General features: G+C 48.4%; 1 protein-coding gene and 1 long non-coding RNA gene across 5 annotated transcripts in view; one reads left to right on the top strand and one right to left on the bottom strand.

Moving 5' to 3' along the window:
- Positions 1-8434, bottom strand: part of LOC122450005 — a 92498-nt gene extending 84064 nt beyond the window's left edge. For 2 of the 4 annotated variants that reach the window (XR_006272046.1, XR_006272049.1), the window contains exon 1: positions 8260-8428. This is a non-coding gene — a long non-coding RNA (uncharacterized LOC122450005). Of the gene's footprint in view, positions 1-8259 lie in introns of all 4 variants that reach the window. The other 2 variants (XR_006272047.1, XR_006272045.1) reach the window with 2 other exon arrangements.
- LOC122450004 (CXADR like membrane protein) overlaps positions 6261-22371 on the top strand; it is a 98585-nt gene continuing 82474 nt past the window's right edge. Inside the window, exon 1 of the mRNA XM_043482142.1 lies at positions 6261-6603. Coding sequence (XP_043338077.1) covers positions 6576-6603 — 28 coding nt within the window. The 5' untranslated portion in view covers positions 6261-6575. The remainder of the gene's footprint in view (positions 6604-22371) is intronic.

Here is a 22371-nt window from a genome sequence, read left to right as displayed (position 1 = left end):
TTGAGCAGTGACAGCAGCCCCTGCAGACCTGGTTTGTGATTAAGAGGGAACGTAGAGGAGCCCAGTGTGCTGGGCGCAGCGTGCCCTGTGCTGGGTGCTTTCTCTGTGCGTGTGTGTGCACTAGTCGCTCAGTCGTGTCTGACTCTTTGTGACCCCATGGACTGTAGCCCACCAGGCTCCTCTGTCCATGGGATTCTCCAGGCAAGAGTACTGGAGTGGGTTGCCATTCCTTTCTCCAGGGGATCTTCCCGACCCGAGGATCAAACCCAGGTCTCCTGCATTGCAGGCAGATGCTTTACCATCTGAACTACCAGGGAAGCCTGCTTTCTCTGCATAGTTTCATGTAATCATCTCAAAAGTCCTATGAGAACTCTTATAGATGACCCGAAGTTATAGAGGCCAAGGGAAGTTAAGAAACTTGCCCAAGTTAGACACAGTAAGGAGAGCTGCAGGAATTCAAAATCAACCTGTCTTCTTCCAAACTCTGAATTTCATCCCTGAGGGTATCACTTTAGCAGGAATTGAAAGTAGAATGTGGCGAGGAGCTGGGAAATCCCAGATCTAGCTGACCTCAGAGAAGAAGGTGGTGTGGAAAGCCAAGATTCCAACTTCTTAGGATCAGCAACTACATTAACCTTCTCTGTTTTTCATCTTGCTTCTTGACTCTTCTGAGAGCACCTAAAAACCCCACTGGGGTGGGGGCACAGACCTATGCCTCCAGGGTCCTGGTAGGTGTGGGGGAGGCAGGGGTCATTTCTTCCCTGACAAATGTGCTGCAGGAAACCCGACCCCCACCAAAACCCCAGCTTCTCAGCTGACCACACAGGTCAAAGCTGGGGGCTGTGGCCTCACAGGGTCGGGTAGAGCAGGGCACACTGTTCTCACCTCTTCCCACTCAGTGGGGAGAACAGCTGCCTCCTGTACCTCAGGAGGACCCCTCATTCCTTACCCTCCATCAGCACACAGGTCTCCTCAACACAGCCTCACAAAGGGCGGCCAGTCAAGACCCTGACAGCCACCTGGGGCCTCTTACCATCCAGCCATACAGAAAACCAGCGCCCTCAACAGCTGAGGCAAGAAGTGATGTCCTTGTGGGACAGGAAAAAATATATGAAGATAGCCTGTTTTAAGAGAAAAAGAAAATGAGACAAGAGCTGGCTTTTTGTGGGGTTGTTGTTGTTTTTTACTGCAGAGAATGTAATTCTGTGAACTCAAATTTTAGTTGGAATGAATATTTACTGAGTCTCCTATGTGTTATATATTGTGTGAGACACCTTCATCAGAATCTCATTTCTTCCCCATTACAGCGTCAGGAAAAGAGAAAAAGGCTCTGTGACATCAAGTGACCTATTGAAAGCCACAGAGAACCCAAACTGTCTGCCTTGCAGTGCGCAGCTCCTTCCATTCATCATCTGGCAGCTGCATGGTCCTAAATGCCCTCAGAAATGTGTCTTCCTCTAAGAGAGCAGGGCCGGATGGATACTGTAATACAAAGGGATGAGAAGGCATGGCCCCTGGCTCCCAGGTGTCCTGCAAGAGGAGACACAGCACAGATCTCCTTCTCCTCCTGCTCAGGGCGGCTACCGTGATGTTTCCTACACCAGGTACAGGGCCCTGCCATCAGTTCCACACCCTTCAGCGTATTTCTCACTCTGGTTTGTGATTGCTTCTTTGTTGTCCATCTTCCTTAACCCACCATATGCTTCTGGAGGGTGAGGACAACTTTTGCTTTGTTCACCATTGACTTCCCAGTGCTTGGCACCTAGTAGGTACTTAACAAGGATTTACTGAATTATTGATTCAAACTAAAAATAGAAAAGTGGATGAACAGATGGATGAATGGATAGATGTGGTTTATCATTTTCTATGAGTTACGGTGTCTCAAGTTAAATTGATTTTTCCCTTCCTGACAAATTAACTTACTTGACTCCCTAGGAGCAATTATCATCAAAAGTCAGTGGGGTCTTTCCATCTTCTAACTTTAAATCCTGGCTCAATCATTTACTAACCATGGAATGAGATGCAACTGACTTAATCACTCAATTAGTGATTGGTATACTCATTTTAATATGTTATAGTGAGGCTTATTGATGACACATAATCCCTGGAATATACTAGAAGGTCTATAATTATAGCTTTAATCTTAGCATATATAACAACATAATAGATCACTTATCTGTCTCTTGTTTTGTACTCCCTCTCCCAGCCACAACGACCAATGGATATTTAATCTGGCTTATCTTTCTCCCAAATATCTTCTGTTTGTCTCACCACCCTCACCTCATCTCCCCATTTAACGCAGTAGGTTCTAACCAGTTTCTCTTCTTCAGATTTTTCTTCCATTGTTTCATGCACACCCTGCAGTGGCTATAGAATTCCTGTGGAGAAGAGATATGGTGGCTTTCTGGCTCCACTTGGAGTGGGGAGGGTAAGGGACTTGTCTTGAAGCTGTATGTGCATGTCACTTCACAAAATGTTGAGAAAATGTAATTGTTTATACTAAAGCATGGGGATAGAGAGCCTGATGGATAAGAAAGGATACTAAAGCTTTCCACCCTTGGCCAATCTATAGGATCACCGCTGGGCACTGCCAGTTTATACCTCTTAAAATATGGTTTCCATCAAAGTCATTTTTACTAAATTTTTTCCAGGATGCCTGGAGAAGGTGCAGAGCAAGTTCCAGAGTCCAGTTCTTTGCCTCACATTCAGGACTCCTCACAATTTTGCTGCAGGCTAATTGTTCCAAAGCATTTTGCACCACCAATTTTTCATTTCAGGGATTTCATACCATTCAATGCCACCTGAATATACCCCAGCTACTCCTAACTCCATGTTTTCATTCAGGAGTGCCCCTGCCCCTCAGTGGTCCTCCCCAGGTCCTCTCATCTAGTGAAATTCTCTCCATCCCCCAAGGCCTGGCTCAAGAAGTGTCCTCCCAGGGAACCTTCACAGCCACCCAAGCCCATAATGCTCCCTCCCTTCCTGGAATTCCCAGTGTTTCTTGTTGTCAGGATAATTTATTCCAGCACTTAACTACATAACTTTCGTGTTTGTGGTGGAAACATTTCGCATATTGATGCTTCCTCTCTCACTGGACTGGAGAGGTCCATTTAGGGTAAGGACTGCTGTGTACCTCTTCAGATCCCCATGGCACCCAGCCGGATCAGTGTGAACACAGCATAGGTAGGCTATGTGTTTCTGAGTTACGGAGCCATCTCGGGGCACTCTGCTCCCGGGCAACAGATAGGAGGCTTCAGATTCAGAAATAGTCATCTCCAGAGACCTGCAGACTCTCCTCAAGGAGAAGATGCCCAATATAGACTGGCTGTAAGACTTTAGACCGGGGTAAACTGAATGTTTATGACCCAATTTTAGCAAAACTCATAAGAAATTGGCATTTCCTATGCTTTGTTGTTGTTTAGTTGCTAAGTCATGTCCGACTCTTTACGACCCCAAGAACTGTAGCCCGCCAGGCTCCTCTGTCCATGGGATTCTCCAGGCAAGAATACTGTGGTGGGTTGCCATGGCCCCCTTCCTGACCCAGGGATTGAACGAACCCTCTTCTCTCACATCTCCTGCATTGGCAGGCACATTCCTTACTACTAGTGCCACCTGGGAAGCCCACTGAGCCACCAGCGAAGCCCCATTTCCTATACCACCAACTGACTAACAGCTTAGAGCTGAAGGCGTTTTGTTATCTTCAGCTTGAGCAATGTAAGTTTAAACTCACGTCTGCCTGCACCCACATACATCTGTCTTTATGTGCACACCAGCCCTCATGCAATACATGGTATCATGAGTTCATCAGAAAGGCCACCAGCAGTGAAGGAATAGAGATGGGGCTTTAAAACTTACAAAAATATCTCCTTTATAAAGAAACAAAAAGTATAAATATAAAGAAATAAGAGAAATCTGGATGAAGTGTATCAAAAATATTTGTACTATTTTTGCAGCTTTCATATATCTGAAAATATATCAAAATATTAAATTTTAAGACAGAAATGACAAAAAGTCACTTTCTCTATAAGTCACCTTCCTACCTTCCTCAGCCTTTAAGAGAACTGACATTTTTTCAACACATTCATTTGTGAATTATATTTATGAGTGTTTTTTCCTATTAGACAAGAAATATAAAATGGAGAACAAAAATACTTTTAAAATATTTTATTTTTAATATAAAATAATATTAGGATATTAATATTGGAATAGAAGAGTTTTAATATTTTGGGACCTGGGGCAAGATAATTAACCTCTCTAGGTTATAGTTTCCTCAGCTTTAAATATTTTATTTATGTATTTATTTCTTTGGCTGTGCTGGGTCTTGGTTGCAGCATGTTGTATCTTTAGTTGCAGCATGTGAACTCCTAGCTGCGGCAAGTGGGATCTAGTTCCCTAACCAGGGATTGAACCTGGGTCCCCTGCATTGGGAGCGCGGAGTCTTTAGCCACTGGACCACCAGGAAAGTCCTTCCCCCTCTTTAAAATGGAAAAAAAAAATGCCTATCCTTTAGTATTATCATAAGAATTAATAAAAAGATAATATGCTTCCTTGTCCATAGTTGGTGCCAAGATATACTAATTCCAGATGTTTAAAAAATGTCAATAGCCAAGTTCTACTCACTTTGTGTGCTCAATGGCTAAAAAAGCATCTGGCACAGAGTAGATGCATAATAAATTGTTATTGAAGAAGATCGGGGGTAAGGGATGGGTGAGGAAAGGGGGCGGGGTGGGGAATGCTAGAATTTTACTGGCGCAACTCTCACAGCTGACCCCAAAGCCCCAAGAGCAGCTCGCCTTCGCCTTCCCTTCTGAACGACCTGGTGGGAGCGCCACAACCTCTCCAGGCCTGTCCTCTCCTCACCTATGAAATGGGGTTGGCTCATGGCAATCGGAAAAGACAAGCTAATTAGGGAGGACTTGCCTGGAGAATCCCAGGGACAGCGGAGCCTGGTGGGCTGCCGTCTATGGGGTCGCACAGAGTCGGACACGACTGAAGCGACTTAGCAGCAGCAGCAGCAGCAGTACATCTCCTGGCTTCTAAAGGCGCGGGGAGAGAGAACTGGTTGAAAGTGTGATGGAGCAGCCTGCCAGGCTCAGGGGTGAATCTCTCCTGCGCACAGGGCAGACGCTGCCGCCCGCCGGAGGCTGGCCCCAGCTCCACTCAGCGGGCACGGTGAGGTCGTGCCTCCTACGGCTGAAGGAGCTGCTACCTCTCCAAGGACATCCAGAGGACGGGGTGCAGGTCCAGGCTTTCTCAGAGCCCCAGTGCTGTTGAGACCTCAGCGTGGCAGTCGCTGCGGTCTCCTCCCGCCGCCGGGGGTCCTGGTGGGCACAACCCCAGGCACCTGGGAGCGCGCGGCGGCGCCCCCAGGGTTTCCTTGACGGGTCCTTCGTACAGAGGAGGTAATCCGCGTCCTCTGCCTTCTTTTCTGAAACAGGGTGATACCTGTTTTGCCCAGGGCCACGTGCAGGGTGGTCTGCACCAGGGCGTCCCAACGGACCCCTTTGCATCGAGTTCTGAACCCCCGTCCGCTTAGCTCGGCCCGATCCTAGGGTGGGCTGCCGGGATCATCGCCGAGAGTGAAAGAGAGAAGGCCAAAGGCCAAGGGAAAGACAGGGAAGTCAGGAGCGCGCAACCAGACCCGCGCTTGACAGCCCCGACAGTCATTTTCAGGCTGAGCCGTCCGGAAAGGTGGGTCTGGAGTTTCACCCCGACTCAACGTGGCAGGGATGGCTGAGGAGAGGAGAAAGAGTGAGGAAGGAAGGGAAGAGGAGCGAGGAGGTGGGAGAGGCAAGGAGAATGCAAACGCGAGAGAAATGCAAAGAGATGGAAGCCGAGACAGCGCAGACTTGTGCGGAAGCCAGAGTGTGTGTGAGCGAGAAAAGGATGCGCGAGAGAAGTAGAGAGATAAGGACGAAGTGAGGACGCAGACCGAGGAGACTGACAAGGCCTCATCCTCGCTCGTGGCCCAAGTGTCCCCGGTTCTCTCCTACAGGGTCGATCCCACACCGGCCCCCCCGCGGCTGCCTGCCCTCTCCTCCCCGCGGCCGCCAACAGAGCGCCCCGCCCCGGGCCGACCCCCGCCGACCCCCGCGGCTGCCCAGCCGGCGCCCCGCGCGCCCCGAGCGCTGGGAGGGAGGGAGCAGCGAGCGAGCGAGCGAGGGAGGGGCTGCCGGTGGGAGGCAACCATGTGGTTCCAGCTCACTCTTTTTTTTTTTTTCCCCTTCTCTCTTTCTTCACTCCTTTTTCTTTCCAAACAGGGAAAAGTGTTCCACGAAGCGGTAGCGTTTTTCCGTCTCGTCTTTTCCTCGCTGACCCGGGTCCCCGCTCCCGTCCGGGTGCAAGCTGGTGGGGCGAGCACTGGAAGCCCCTCTGCGCGGGGCGCGGGGACCCCGGAGCCGGGCGCGGGGCGTGGGGCCGTTCCCGCGCCGGCACATGGCTGCAGCCACCCCGCGCGCACCCCGAGCCGCCGCGCCCAGCTCGCCAGAGGTCCGTCAGCTGCGCTCTGCTGCACCCCCCCGCCACCGGAGCCAGGCAGCGGCTGAGCGGGGAGGAGCCCGCGCCCGGGCGTCGGGATGACCCTCCTCGTCCTGCTGGGGCTAGGTGAGTGCCTGGGGAGGACGGGAGGGCGAGTGGCCCCGGGGAACACACTGTCCCGCACCCGGGCGGCGACGCGGGCTCCGAACGTTCCTCCCCGAGGCCCCTGAGTGAGCCGGACGCCTCTGTGCCTGCCTCCCGGGCCACTCTGAGCACATCTGGCAGCGGAGGGCCGCCTGGTCGGCCATCGAACATCTGGGCCTGGAGCAGGCTTTGGGGTGGGGGGTTTCCCGGTGGAGATGGGCGGCGAACCGCTCGGTGTGGAGGGTCCTTTGGGGGGGCGGTATTTAGTTTCAGGGGTATCTGGGGAAACTGGAGAATTAGGGGAGGGAAGGTTTATTCAGGAATGTTTTGTGCCAGGTTCCTGAGGGTGGGGGGAGCTTTTTCTTTTCAAGCAGGCGCCTGGAGGGCGCAGATTAGAAACAGATGTGTTGGAGGGTAAACGAAAAGGAGTAGGGGAGGAGGGGGGAGGATAGCCGGAGAGGGGAAGGGCCGAGCACCAGGAGGACCAGGAGGGTGCGGAGCGCCTGGGAGGAAGAGAGGGGAAGGGAAAGGACTGGGAGCAGGAGAAAAAAGGAGGATAGTGAGGCAGAACAGGACTGAGGGAGGCCGAGCAAGACCTGAAGAAAGATGGAGCACAGGAGAGTAGAGAGGGAAGCAGAGACGTGCTGCCTGCGTGCCCCTTCCAGGGGTCACCCAGGCGGGACTCCTGAGGCCTGGGAGGCCCCAAGGCAAAGACTCACCCCAGGCAGGAAGCAGGCAGGTCTACAGGACAGTGCCCGGGGTGTATGGGCAAGAGCTGACAGTGGGATGCACCAGGGCAGGGAAGGTGGCTGGGGAGCTGAAGAAAAGTCAGCACAGGCACCAGGGAAGCGTGGGCTACACCTGACCCAGGACCAAAAGTGAGCCAGAGTTCAGAAAGCCAGACAGCCAGCGGGCGTGGAGCATGAGCGCTGGCCTGCACACCAGGCCAGGGGAGAACAGCCCCCCGGTTTTGAACTGACCAGCTGGTTGACCTTGGACCACGTACCCACTACCCAGGCCTCCGGTTCCCTTAGCTCCAAAACAAGCAAACCAGACAGTTCCTAAGTCCCGTCTGTCTCTGACAGCCTTAAACACCAGGAGTTTGCTTAGGGCCTGATGGATAGAAAACCCAAACCAAAGCGAAGAGGCACTAACAAGTCCCTCTGAAATAGACGTCTAGGGCTGTCTCTTTTTGAAACCTTACAAACTGGCTAGGCCAGCCTCAGGCCAACAATAACCCATCACCCAGGTTAAGAGAATAAAAGAGGTGGATTAACCTGAACTATTGCTCAAGTAGGGCATGTAAGGAGCCATGATTTTTCTCATCTCTTTTAAATACCAGCCAAGTATTGCAATATCACTCTTGGGCACAGCTGGCATATCTGGATGGCACCTTTGTCACCTTTAACGGCCTCTACCCCTAAGCCACCAATCACCAGAAGTTAGTAGGCTCAAACGTCAGAGCAGTCTTACTCAAAACAGTTGAAATTCACTGAGTGCTCATTATGCTGAACATGTTACATGGGCCATCTTGTTAGCTTATTTATTCTTCACACCAGCCTTACTGGCCACCCACTATTATCCCCATTTTACAGATGAAGAAAACAAGATGTAAAGAGGTCAAATATAATAACTCACTCAAAGCCGTAAGCTCCTGATTAGCAGAGACGGGATTTGAATGTAGGTTGTTTGCTCACTAACCTGCCATGAATACAGCCTTCCAGCTCCACAGAAGGACTGTTAAAGATGTTTTCTTCAGTGAGATCCTGTTCAGTCCTTTTCATGGAGCAGGAAATGTCAGCGTGACCCTGCCTGTGGGAGGAGCCTGGGGAAGGGAAATAGAACAAGGGTGTTTGAGTCCCCGCTCTACTCCAGCCCCCTTTGGGCACAGTTTCTGATGGAAAGTGACTTTGGCCCACATGGTCAGTTGAAATCAGCCAGCTTTGATGATGGTCCATCTCTTGGTTCATGAAAAGGAGAAAACAGACTAAGACATGGATCAGAAGATAACATTGATTCCCTGGCCCTTTTTTATTGAGTGCCTACTGTGTGTAATCATTCCTCTGGTGAGAATATCATCTGTTGGGTTGGCGCTCTTTCTTATAGAAGCTGTCTCTTGTGATGTCTTTTTTTGGGAGGATGGGGGTTTGGTCTTTATATACCAAAGGCCATGTAGAAGAGAGCGAGTGGGCTGCTGACTTAGAATTGTGCATAACTGGATGCTCATCTACTGGTCGCCTGAGAGCAGGATGATCACCTATATTAAGCTTTTGCCATATCTATGCCTTTGTCAGAAGTGCACAGACTCATGACATCCCAGATCTCAAATTAAATAAACTGTTCAAGTATGAATTCACAGAGGGACAACCTAGAGGGGTGGTGTGGGGGGGTGGGGTGGAGGAGAGAGGCTCAAGAGGAAGGGGACATATATATACTTATGGCTGATTCATGTTGGCAGAAACCAACACAACATTGTAAAGCTGAGGTTTTGAGCCCTGGGATGCCTGGGCGGGCACTCAAGCAAAGCCAGGAGGAAAGCCGTCAGAGTTGCCTGAATCCTAAAATCATCTCTGGTCCCTGAAAGGGACAGTTCCGGGGTGGCTTCTGGCCACTGCTAGTGTGATTTCTGGCCTCTTTTTTCTGGAGAAAGTACAGTATTGAAGGGGAGTCCGAAGAGCTAAGCGTTCATAATCTGAACAAGCATGGACCTAATGACTCCTTCCTTTCTAGACCCACCAGTGAGTGAAATCAAATGTTCCACCTTTCTGATGTGATTGAACAAGAAGTTCATTCTTGATCTGATCTCTGATCTCCATGGAGGAGAAAGAAGGGGGACTTTGTGGGCTCTCCCAGCTCCTCCTCTGCCCGCCACCCTTCCCTCTCCCCTGTTGCTCAGGTCTCATTATCCCATCTGAACTTCTTCCTAGACTTCTGTAATAGCAGCCACGTGGCCTCCTGCTTGAGCTCTCTCTTCTTCATCCTGCACACTGCTACCCCAGTAATCTCATGAAACAGCTGTTATAAGGCAAAGAATTTGGATTATGAATCTGGCAAGCTTTCTGGGTTCTTGTTCTGACTCCCTTGACTGTAGAATGGGGGTGGAGGGATTTTAAATTCAAATTTTCTCTGATTCCTTGATTTTGCTCTGCTCCTCCGTAAACCTGGAGTAGTCTCCATTGCCTATTATAGCACTGAGGTTCATTCTCATGTTAAAGATATTACACAGTGTCATTCACAACTCATCACCACCCCCCCCACAGACACACACACAACTCTTCAATAAATCTGGAGTGCTTCCTGTATTCACATTATGCCCCATGCTTCTTTCTGGTTCTCTGCTTTTGTTTATGATAATTCCTCCATCAAAAATGCCCTCTTACGCTCCACCCTTAGATTGTTGACTTCAGATCAAAATCCTGTTCACCCTTTAAGTCTCACCTCAGATACCACTTCCTCCACACACCCATCCATGATTTTGCCAACAGAATATACTTTCATTCCTTCCTTGAATCTCAACAGCCTTTCTGTTGTGCTGGTTTGTATTATAGTGATCTGAATGCTTAGAGTGTAAGCTCCATGCCTCATTCATCTGAGTATCACTTTCAGTACCTTGCATAAACTGAAAGAGTGGAAACTATCTGTTAGAATAGTTGGATTTTTGAAACATTTGGAACACTTAAGGTCAAGAGAAGTGAAAGCTTTGGAATATGATTACTCTTTGACTGTGGAACAACCCAACTGTGAGGAGCCTAGTTTTAACTGTTTGCTTTTGTGTTTCCTTGTCCATGAATGCAAATACAACCTGTACTGTTTTAATTATGTATAAAAATTTTACATAGAACATTACATGGACAGGGACCAGACAATACATCTGTTATACAAACTGGTTGTATCGACAGTACCAGATTTTTTTAATAGACTTAAAAAACTTTTTTTCTTCTATTACTCATTAATTAATTAATTAATTTTTGGCCACACTGGGTCTTTGTTGCTGTTAGTAGCCTTCCTCTAGTTGTGGTGCTCGGACTTCTCGTTTCAGTGGCTTCTCTTGTTGTGGAACACGGGCTATAGCGCGCTCGGGCTCAGTAGTTGTGGCTCACGGGCTTAATTGCCCCGCAGCATGTAGAATCATCAGAGCAGGGATCAAACTCATGTCCCTCAGGATTGGCAGGTGGATTCTTAACCACTGGACCACCACCAAAATCCTGTTAGCACCAGATTAACAGCAGACTTCATTGAAACTTTTGCCAGGATGGGGAAGGGGCTTTGTTTCTGAGAAAATGAGTTTGAGGAGTGCTTGAACAGCCTACTGGCCCATGGCTTGATGATCAGTCTCAGTAGGTTTCCATGTCCTTCCCTCATCTTCCCACATTAATAGTGATGGTCATTATAAAGATATGTTCCCAGTAGGCTCATATCTGGTCTCATTCAATTTTTGTCTTGTGCTCAACTGGGCAAAGTGTGCATGAGTATATTTCATAAATATTACTAATGATGATGAATTAGACAGACATTTTTAAAAGGTAGAGTCAGAGATTATCAGACATGGGGAAAAGATAAGATACTATCTAAATCAGTGCAGTTGTTCTTAAAATTTTGAATCCCAGGCCCCTCTGAGAATCCAATGAAAACCCTGAATCCACTTCTTAGAAAAAGACATTTACACATCAAATTTTCCTGTAACTTCTAGGGGTTCAGCAACCTCCTAATACCATTCCTTGGAACCCAACTAAATCCTTGATCTAAACCCACCCCTTCTTTTGTGATGAAGAAAGAATCAAAGTTCAGAGAGATATGGCTAAACTTAAACAAGTAGCTTAATAGAAGGGCCCCCTAACTCCATAATCTATCCTAGCACACATTCTCGAGGTAGAAAATCTCTCTCTCTCCACTTTAGCTCATTAGTTGAGCTCCAAGATCACAGTTGCTCTTCAGATGCTCCATTTAAATGAGCTAAGCACTGAATAATTGCCATTTGGTTTTTATGTTGAGAAATTGCCTGAAAAATAGGGCAGATGTCACAGCATTTCAATTTAACCATCTTAACTGAAAGTCTTGGAAACTTCTGCAGTGCCTTGTCTGGTGTACTGGGGGGAAGGGATTATACCCGAAGTCCTAAAGATGTAGGTGTGCCTTCAAGGAATCGAGCAGGAAATCAATAGCTCTAGCTGCAACTTCATGGTTTCACTGGTTTATTCTGGGCAAGTCATTACCATTCTGAGCCTTAGTTTCTTTCTCTGTGAAATGAGGTTACTAGACTCAGGCTATCTCTAAGTTTCCTTATACTCTAACATTCTCTGGTTTGTTTTATAATTCTGAGAATTTGTCAGCTGGTCCAGACATGGCTGTGGTCAGAACACATGGGTGTTACCATGCTTGTTTGATTTCTTTTTTTTCAGGCATTGCCCACTCATGGGAATCGGTAGCATATGATTATGAATCCAGAAGGGCTGGCTGCCTGATGTGAAGAGAGCAGTAACTACACCCTGGGTCTGCCCTGGGGTGCTGATAGCCAGGCAGCATCATTCAAGGTCAGGGTAGATGGCCACAGACCTCTGCCCTGGAAGTTTAGTACCTGAAATACTCATCAAAGGGCCTCGTCCTGAGCAGAGTTACCTATAAAACAACCCCAAGCGTGGACACCCAGGGTAGACTTCTGAGTAGCAGGTCTGTTTATGAAACTGTTTACAGGGATTAAGCATTTCCTTCAGTTTTTAAAATTGAGGCATAATTTACATATGATAAAGTGCACCCACTAAGGATATAGCTTAATGGTCTCCCTGCGTGGACTTGAACTTGTGGTTGGGTTTTGAAATGTGAATTGTATATTTTTAGCTCCCTCATAGTACCTGAGAGAGGACTGACTATGTGGGTGGGATTGTTATGACCGCAGAATTTATTGCTAACATTTGTACAAAGTTCCACAGTTTACATACCTTATCTCATTCTCAAATCACTTGAGGGTAAATGTCATCATTATGCCACTTCACAAATAAATAAACTAAGGTCTAGAGAAATAAAGTGAGTTTCTCAAGATTACCATCTTAGTAAACAACTGAGCCAGGACACCAAGCAAGCATTTTAGATTCCAAAAACGATTTGCTTTCCAATTTTCAGGAGGCACATAGTTATTCTGAAATCAAGTCTTCTGTGTTACCAGGAAGAGGGGGTCAGGTTGAACCAAGGCTTTGTTTAAAGAATTCTAAACCATACATCCCACAGTGGAAATTTCAGTTAGAACATTATCACCCCCTACCCCATACTCCATTCAGAGGGTTAAGAAATGTTTGTTTGGGTTAATGTTTATTGTTTAGGATCCGGAATTACTGCATATGACATACAAAGGTTACGTCTGCCGATGAATGAAGCTGCATACGCTAGTGAACCAGAAGACTCTCCTAGTCCTCAAGGTCATTGCTGTGCTTTTGAGTCGGATGAGTGAGCTCAAGCTCCTTGTTGGTACTGAGCCTGGGTGATGATGGTGTACGTTTGGCTATGACTTGCCCTATATATTGCCTTTTCTAGTTAAATTCCTCTTTTCAGCAGTTTTGACTTCTTTGTTTCCTGTCCCCGAAGAAGAATGCAGACTGTACCAAAAAGAAAAGAAAAAAAAAATTCTGGTTATCTGAGCTTCTTAACTGTCTAGATTCTGGGAAAATAAAAGTTTGTTTCCTTTGGCACTGAATAGACCAGAATGGGGAAGAAGGCTGAAATCAAACAGTCTTGATTTTGCTAGTGACAGCGGTGTGGAGCCCCAGCCAGAGTCCGCTGGTGATAAGACTGAGGTCTGCTTTGTCTTTGCGGAAGGCAGGGGAGAAGCCACCGCCTTTGTGACCACGCTGAGAAGGGAACATGGGCAGCCGTCTTCAGACGCCAGTGTGGAATATGGGAGCTTTTTCTGAAGCCAGGCAGCAAGGGGATCCGAAGAGTTCAGGCCATCACAACAGGGAGATGAAAGAGGAGCAGGTGGAAGACGAAGGCATAGAAAAAGCAAGAGAAGAGAATGCCAAAGCTAAAAGCTAGCCTTCCTGGCTTTATGGAGCTGCTTCTCTGAGCTCTTTCTACCGCACAGGGGAAAGGTGGCCACAACTTTTGGGAGCTTCCAGGAGCTCTCATGTGTGTTCCATAACATTTTTGACTTCATTCACACACCCTCACTCACAAAATAATTAGAGAAGGGGTGGGGGGGTGCTCCTTCTACAGTTCAGGCTCTGTGCTAGACTCCCAGGGCCAGTGATATGAAATGCAGTTCCCACCATCTAAGAAGTCAGCCCAGTGGGGCGACACAGTCATAAACAAGACTGTCATTGAGTGCTGTCATAAACAAGTGCTGTCACTGAGGAAAGTGCCAGGGTTTCTAGGTGTCCCAGGGAGAAAGCAACTCCATCCTGTGCTGTCTTATGGGATGGGCTGTACGTTCCTATGTGGCTCTTCAGGCTGGTGGCTGATGTTCGCTGGTGGCTGATGTTCTCCGGTCGTCAGCAGCACTTGCACATTAGTGGGGCTGGTGCTAAATAAACAGCTGGTGGGTTGATGGATCACCCCCATCGCCATAAGAAGGGATGGATTCAGCAGTGTGTGTCCTTGGCATTCAGCCCAGTGCTTCCTGGAGGGATCGGACCTCCCAAAGTCCTCGCCTATTGAAAGTTATGGGTCATTCTCCATCACAGCCTGCCAGTTCCATGGCTGCCTCTGGTTCCCTGTCCCTCATGGGACATTAAAAAGAAAAGAAAAAGAGAGAGAAATACATCAGTGAATTTTGATCTCTTAGTTAAGAATGATAGTCTGTTCACCTGAGGTTTAATAGCATTTGTCCACATGGAAAGCAAATAGGATCAAGCCAAGAAGGAATTTTTTTGTTCCATAAGAAATCCATTTGTATTGAACAGTCTAAGCCCCTGACATATCCTTACTTTTCTTGTTGGGGTGTTGGAGGGTGAGGGGGTGTAAAATCCTGGAGAGGGAGATTGCTTTGCGACTTCATTGTTTAAATTTAGGCTTGCGTTTGTGGGGGTCATTCCGACTCGGAGCAATAAGCCTTCCAACCCAGCTTCTGTCACTTCTCATTACTTCCAGTGACAGTTCCAATTATTTCCAATCACTCTTCAAGGGAAGAGTCGGGGCAGGCACAGGAACGGCCATGTGGACCGGCGGGGTAGCCGCTTCTGTGAGCACCCGGCCCCGGGGTCCTGGCTGGGCCTCTTTATAACCATGTGACCTTGGGCATTGCCCCTTCCTGACCTTAGTTTTCTCACCAGTGATCACATCTAATAACGCATAGGTTTGTTGTGAGAATTAAATGAGTCAGTGCATACAAAGAATTTATCATCCTGCTCAGTACATAATAAGCTAATAAATGACTGTCCCTGCTGGGAGAGGCTCAGCCCAGGGGGATTGGAGGATTTGCTTGAAATCAGCCAACACCAGGCCAGCAGGGCCGGCCTTCAGGGCTTCGACCACCGCTGCCCCTCCATCCGGCAGATGAGTCCCCAGATGTCCTTTGGGGAATGTCACCCTGCCCCATGACCCCAGGAGGTGCATAGACTCCGTCTGCACTGCAGTTTCTGTAACTGCTCTGGGAGAGTAATTTTTTGTGTTACTCAGTCCTGGGCAAGAAACACCCACTCTGCTTACTGTCCACTGAAGCCAGATCACAGGGGCTGGCTCTGCCCTGCCCAACACAAGCTCCCCGAGGCCCATGCCCACTTGAGCTGTCCAGCCTGGGCAAACACAGGCTGGTTCATTTCTGCTTTCACTCTCAGGCAGTGTTTTATTGAGCACCTGCTATGTAGCAGGCATCATGCTAGGGACTTTCGTACAAGAAATTTCTGGTAACCTCAGAGCAACACGAGAGGCCGGTATTATCATCATCCCTCTTTTGGGTCAGAAGAGTGAGAGTGAAGGGATCAAGTATTCTGACTTAGGCTGCAAAGCTGTACAGACTGGATCTGAGTTTGCCTCCTGCTTCGGCACTGACCTGGGGAAGATGGGAGGGAGAGACAGATGGATGACACACCTGTGGGGACACACAGATGGGAGACCACTCAGGGACCGAGTGGCCACCACCTGGTCTTTGAGAATCTGGCCTGAGAAGCAGCTGCAAGGCCCCGCACCCTCCACTTTCGTCCTGACCAAAATTAGATCCAGTGAGCTCAACACCCACACTCGACATGTTGAATTGTACTTCCTGTTTAAATTTGGGAGGAAAGGAAAACCTCAAGGTGGGAAGGAAAATGTCTTGTTTTTTTCCACTGACCTGAACAGCAAAGAGAGCAAAGAGTGTGATTCCCTCCCCGTTCAAGAGGGCTAAACTGGGTGTCCCAGATTTCCTTAGACCTAGAATTCCCACTCAGAATGGATTCCTGGGCCAGGTGGGTAGAGGCTGGGTGTCCAGCAGGGGCTTGGTCTCCATCTGCTTTCCTTGGCTGGAGGTCCGTCCCCCCAGCCCTTCAGCCAATGGCCAAGTACGGGCTCCCGCCTCTTGGCCTGTCACCCTCAAAGGAGGAGAGCTAGAAATGCAAACCCCTCTTCACAGCCTCCGTCTCTGCTCCACCACCTCTCTCTCCCTGTTCCTGGAGTCCTGCAGCTTCCCAAGCCCTGAGGGAGTCAGATGACCATCCCTCACACGCCTGCCACCTGAGCCTGACCTTCCCCTCACTCTGCCCTTCCTGCTCTGGACCCAGTATTGTTGCTGTCACTGGACTCAGTATACCTGCTCTGGCAGGTAGTGAGAGGGAGACAGAGATGGAGAGAGAGAAACAAGACAGTGAGACAGAAAAACAGAGAAAAGACAGGAAGACAAAGAAACAAGAAAGACAGAAAAAAACAGAAAAAAAACCCAGAAAGAGACAGAAGGACAGAGACAAAGGCAGAGAAACAGACACACACACAGAGACAGAGACACACAGAGAGAACCAGAGACTTACACACACATACACACACACACACAAAGAGCAGACGCGTCCTCTGTAAAGCTCATCTTTCCTGCGTCACCTGTCACATGGAGTCAAAGGTCCTCTTCCTCTTTTTCCCTTCTCTGACCTGGTGGATTCACCCTGCGCACCACTGACTCCACTGGGGTATCTGTGGTAGGGCGGGCAGAGGAAACACAAGTCAGTGATTATAGAATATGTTGGTGGGATTTATAAAAACATTATTTCCAGGCTTAGGGCTTATGTGTATGTTAGCCCATATAATCTTCATGACAGCTTTGTGAGACAGGTATTGTCAGTCTCCATTTAATCAGAGAGGTTAAGACATTTTCCTGGTGTTACGTAGCTAATGAGCAGAATCAAAAGGAGAAGGCAGGTCTTTTTTTTTTTTTTTTGAGAAGGCAGGTCTTCTAACTCTTAAACGATTGCTCATCCTCCTCCTCCAGTGGACCATGAGAACCCCTATCCATGGCAGAAACACCCCCCAGCACCAAGCAGGGTCCCTCACACGTTCCCACCTCTGCTGTCTCATTGCCAGCTCATGGAGCGGGGAGTGAATGAGCTTCCTTTGGAAGATCGTTGCCTGTTGTGACTGCTCTCTACCCTGGGAGGACTTGAGGTTTGTCTAATAGGTACAGTGACCAACCGTCCTGATTTGCCCAGGACTGGAGGGTGGTTCTTAGAATTTGGAATACAGGATTTTCAGTGCTAAAATCAGGACAATCCTGAAAAAAACCATTTGGTTGGTCACCCAACCAAATGTAGACTATGTCACTATTTCAGGTGTGATCCTCATGTGAGCGGCAGGGGTAGCACAGGGAGCTTGCTACAAGTGTAGCATCTCAGGTCCCACCCGGACCCACTGAACCAGAATCTTCAAGATTCCCACAGAACACCGGAAACATCTGAGAAGCTCTAGAGCGGGACATCAGGCACGTTTGGCAGGAACTGGGGAATGGAAGACACACACCTTAGTTCCCTGATCTGGCACCATCACCTGCTATAACCTCAGGTGATGCCCAATGACACATAAGATGTGGGTTTATAGGCTGAAGGGAAAAGCATTCAAGGTCCCAGATTTGACCCCATGGAGGTGAGAGGCTAGAGGGTGTCTTGGTGCTGTGTGGGCAGGCGGAGTGAATTGTGGTTAAGCTTTTCCATCTGTCCTTGGAATGATGGTGTTATAAAGGTTCTGAAGTTTTCTGGATCTCCTTCCCTTTTATTGGGGTGAGGCTGGAGCAGGCAGTGGCCGACAACAAATTACCCAGGGTGTTTGCGGGGCCACAGCGGCCTATGCCCCTGGGCCCTGGGGACACGGGAAGTGAGAACACAGAGTGTCTGACAAACCTATTATTGTCAAGGAGTAGGCTTCCATGATTAGTAGTTGAAGGAACAATGCAAGCCTATGTAAGCAGTGCCCCTCAACTACAGGATTTCCTGTCTGATGCCTGCTTCTTACTGCAGGAACCTGACCCAACTTTGCAAGCAAGCTGGCATTGGTTACCCAGCCCTTCATGACAAGCACTTCACTGGGATGGAAATAGGCGTCATCGTGAACCTGTGCTCAGTGAGGAGGTGGTTGGCCAACTCCTCCATGCTTCACCAGCTCCTGTAGGTCTGGGCTTATCTCAGAGTTGAACCCGGGTCAAAGCAGGTGTTCTGTCCTCTGAGTGATGGTGGCGTGTCATCGTCTGTTAGTCTTTTTGCTCTCAGACCTGACTGTTGCTTGTGAAAATCACAGGGACAAGGCAAGGTAGGAAAAGATACTTGCATGTCTAGGGTGGCGGGACAGCCTCAAAGTAAAAGAAGCATAACCCACATTTGTCTACTTTCTCTCTGCTCCAAGTCACATGCTCAGCAGGGACTCTGAAATAAGAGCAGCTCAAAGGAGTGGGTGACAGGCAGGCCTGGAGATGGATGTGTTCATCCCCTCAGTTAGAACTGCTTCAGACAAAGCTGATTTCTGCTGTGATTTTAAATTGTAAAAAAAAAAAAAAAAAATTTTTTTTTTTTTTTTTGTCTATGCTGGATCTTCATTGCTGTGTGCAGGCTTTCTGTAGTTGTGGTGAGTAGGGGGTGACTCTCTAGTTGTGGTTCGAGGGTTTCTCATTGCAGTGGCTTCTTATTGCAGAGCAGACTCTAGAGCATGGATTCAGAGGTTGTGACCCACGGGCTTAGTTGCCCCATGGCATGTGAAATCTTTCTGGACCAGGGATCGAATCCATGTCCTGTGCACTGGCGGTGGATTCTGAACCACTGGACCACCAAAGGAGTCCCTCTACTGTGACTTTAATCCCACCCTGACACTGAGAAGTCAAACCATCACTTTTCTTGTAATAGGGAGAGATGGCTCTGACCTAGGGTGGTTTTGTAACTAGTTTCATCTGTGTGTGTTGCTTTCCCTGGGATCTCCAAGGGCTTAACTGTGGGTGGATTTTATCAGAGGATTCACATTTCCATTATGAAGCAACTCCTGGGTCCTGGGTTACTTGCTCATCGAAGTTCCGGTCAGGGGACCAGACTGACAGAGGGAAAAGGAAACGGTGAGAGAGGTCAGACAGAATGTGGTTAAAGGCCAAAATGTTTGGCAGAGACAGGAAGTGAAATGTGGGTTTTGGAAAAGGAGAGTCATTAAGGTGTAAGATCTTAACTTTAGCTAACGGTGGAGCAAGAGTATGTGTCATGTGAGGTGAAGTTGTTGCGTCAGAGGGTGGGTGAGAAGCAGGAGGAGACACAGCTGGGGCGTGGAGTAGGGGGAGGATACATGGAGAAGTGTGTGAACACTCAGCCTCATTCTGGAAATGACACATACTCGAAGCTTTCAGGCCAGTTTGGGGACCTACCTCAGGCAGTGTGGAGAAGGACCTTGGACATCTATCTCACTCTCTGGGTCTTGATTGTCACCCTGCACAAGCTGAGGTTGGAGGGAGAAGTTCCAGGTCCTTCCAGCTCTGCCACAGGCGGGCCCTGTAGGGTTCCTTAGTGGGAGACTGCAGACCCCTGTGATCCCTTGCCACCCTTCCCACACAGACAGTGTGAGCTGATGCCGTGCCTGTGCCCACCCCCCCACCCAGATCTCCCTGCTCCCCGAGCCCCCAGTTCTGTCCCCACTGCTTTCCCTGGCACAAGAATAGACCCACACAGTCTGCCCTGAAGATGCTGAAGCTGCTTCAGTCCCAGGACCTTTGCACGTGTCTCTCCCTCACCTGGTGCACTCTTTCCCTGGTCTTTAAAGGCTCCTCTTGCCTTACAGTTTTCACTAACAAACATTACCTCCATGAAACCCTTCCTGAGCTCCACCCAGCCTCGGTCTGGGCACATCACGTTACCCTGCTATATTTTCTTCCTAACATTTATCACACTCTGAAGTCTTCTTTTTACTGCTGCTCAACCCCTTGTCTCTTGTCTGTTTCCACAAGAGTCTGGACTTTGTATGCCAATTTCTGGATCCCCACAGTGCATCTACACAGAGGTAGATGCTCAGGAAAGAGATGAATAAACATGTCTGCTTTTTACCCTCTGTGGTGTGCATAGCAACTGAGACATTTTATAAATGAAAAAAAGTTATGTAATGAGCCCTTGTTTGTACAGAGCTCTTTGTATATATTATTTCATTAATAGTTTAATCGTCATGACAACTCTACTATGTAGATACTATTAGGATCCCTTTTACAGAGGAGGGCGTGGATCATTATAGAGGTGAAGTCCTTGCTGAAGGTTACACAGCTTCTGAGCCATGAAGCCTGGGTTTGAACCCGGGCAGTCTGACTGCAGAGCTGGTGCCGTAAGTTCATGTGCTATTCAGTCACCTAAGCCCGTGCTTCTCAGACGTTAAGGTGCTTATGAATCACCCAGGGATCTTGTTAAAATGCAAGATCTGATTTAGCAGGTCTGGGATGGGGACCTGAGATTCCATGTCTCCAACAAGTTTCCAGCCAGTGCTGCTCGTCCGTGGAAAACACCTTTCAGGAAGGAAGGGAGAGATGGAGCGAGAGAAACTGAGGCTCAGAAAGGTCAGCTGGCTTTCCTTAGGTCATGCAGCCAGTTCATGGCCAGCCCAGTATCCTGGCTCCTAGCCCAAAGCTCTTCAAGCAACTCAGAAACGCTAAGGATTTTAAAGCATATACACATCTTCAAAGACCCTGTGTATAGAACATAGTCACCTGAATTAGAGATTGCAGAGGGGCCCATGATGATGGCCTGTGCGCCCTGCTGATCATGACCAGGGTACCTGATTGCAGCTGGGCTTCTTTCCCTCCCAGGGCAGAGGGCCTGGGGGAGGCGGGGGAGAAGGGGTATGTGGAGATCACACACTTCAGCACCCTGAGTGTATGTGCTCAAAGGAGGTTTGGAAATTCTGGGAGACCACTCTTGTCTCTCAAAACAGGAACTGTCATGCCCAGGACAGAAAGGGCTGCTATCTTGGGTTTATCAAGTTTTCTCTGGCTGTTCTAGGGTTTGCCAATACAGTGTTTATTACAGGGAACGTCAGCTCATTTGGGGCTGCCTCTACCCTTCCCCTGCCTTCCCCGTTCCTGTCTTCCTGACACAGAGGATTCAGTTCCTGAAGACTTTTATGCGTCCATCTGTTCCCCTTCCCACCCAGCAGAAGTCCCTTCTGGAAGATGGTCCTCCACCCTCCAGTGGAACACTGCAGGGTGCTCAGGACCTGCAGAGCCCTGTCCTCTCCAGGACAGCTCTTACCCTGGGAGGGACTCTACGCTCTGAGCTGGAGTCACTTTTCCAGGTAAATGTCACCCACCAAGGCTACAAAGATTCGGAAAAGCCATAGTGGCCTTAAAAGTGAAGGGCCCGCCAGTTTGTAAGGTGATGTTTTAAGAACATTTGTCTGTGATGGGTACTGTGCTAGACATTTTCACATACATATCACCTTGTCTAATGTTACAAGCACAGCCTGAAGTGTGTAGTGATCAATCCCCCTTTTGTTTAGGGACACTGAGACTCAGGAAGAGGAACTAAGATCAAGACAGACAGCTAATGTCATTGCTGTTACATCATAGCTGCCCATCCTCATTCTATCCCAAAGCCCAATATTCTTTCATGGTTGTCTCCTGTCCTGCTTTTCCATTTTACAAGCTAAATACTCCTGTTTTCTTTAGTCTTTCTCTCCACTTATTGCAACCAAATTCCCTGGTGGCTCAGATGATAAAGAATCCACTTTCAATGCAGGAGACCTGGGTTTGACCCTGGGTTGGGAAGATCCCCTGGAGGGGTGCATGGCAACCCACCCGAGTATTCTTGCCTGGAGAATTCCATGGACAGAGGAGCCTGGCAGGCTACAGTCCATGGGGTCGCAAAGAATTGGACATGACTGAGCGACTAACACTCATTTTCCATTAATTGAAGCCATGCTGTGAGCCAGGCACCCAATATGGAGACTGAATTCATTTCTGTAAAAACCCTAAGACATCTCCATTTTATAGATGAGCAAAATACTGGAACTAAGAGAAGTAATTTGTCCAAAGTCACTTAATTAATAAATGACAGAAAGTGAGGATTTGAGCCTGGGCTTTGTAGACTGAAAAAGAGAAAAATGTTGGGATGGAAGAACAGTGGGAATCAGGTGAGAAATGATGCAAACTTGGAAGTTCTCCCATCATAACTATTGTGTTGTCAGGCGTGGCCTCCCTTACCGAATAACCTCACACTAAATAGATCTTCAGGGGGAACTGAATCTGCGGGGAGGAGGAACTTGAGTTATTGAGGGCTTTGTTGTTGAGAAGGTTGTTTTTGTTTAATCATTAAGCTGTGTCTGACTCTTTGCAACCCCATGGACTATAGCCCATCAGGCTCCTCT

This window comes from Cervus canadensis, chromosome 11 (assembly GCF_019320065.1).
Source record: "Cervus canadensis isolate Bull #8, Minnesota chromosome 11, ASM1932006v1, whole genome shotgun sequence".
Taxonomy (NCBI): domain Eukaryota; kingdom Metazoa; phylum Chordata; class Mammalia; order Artiodactyla; family Cervidae; genus Cervus; species Cervus canadensis.
The sequence above is the reverse complement of the archived record's forward strand: the minus strand, read 5'-3'. Positions and strand labels throughout refer to the sequence as shown.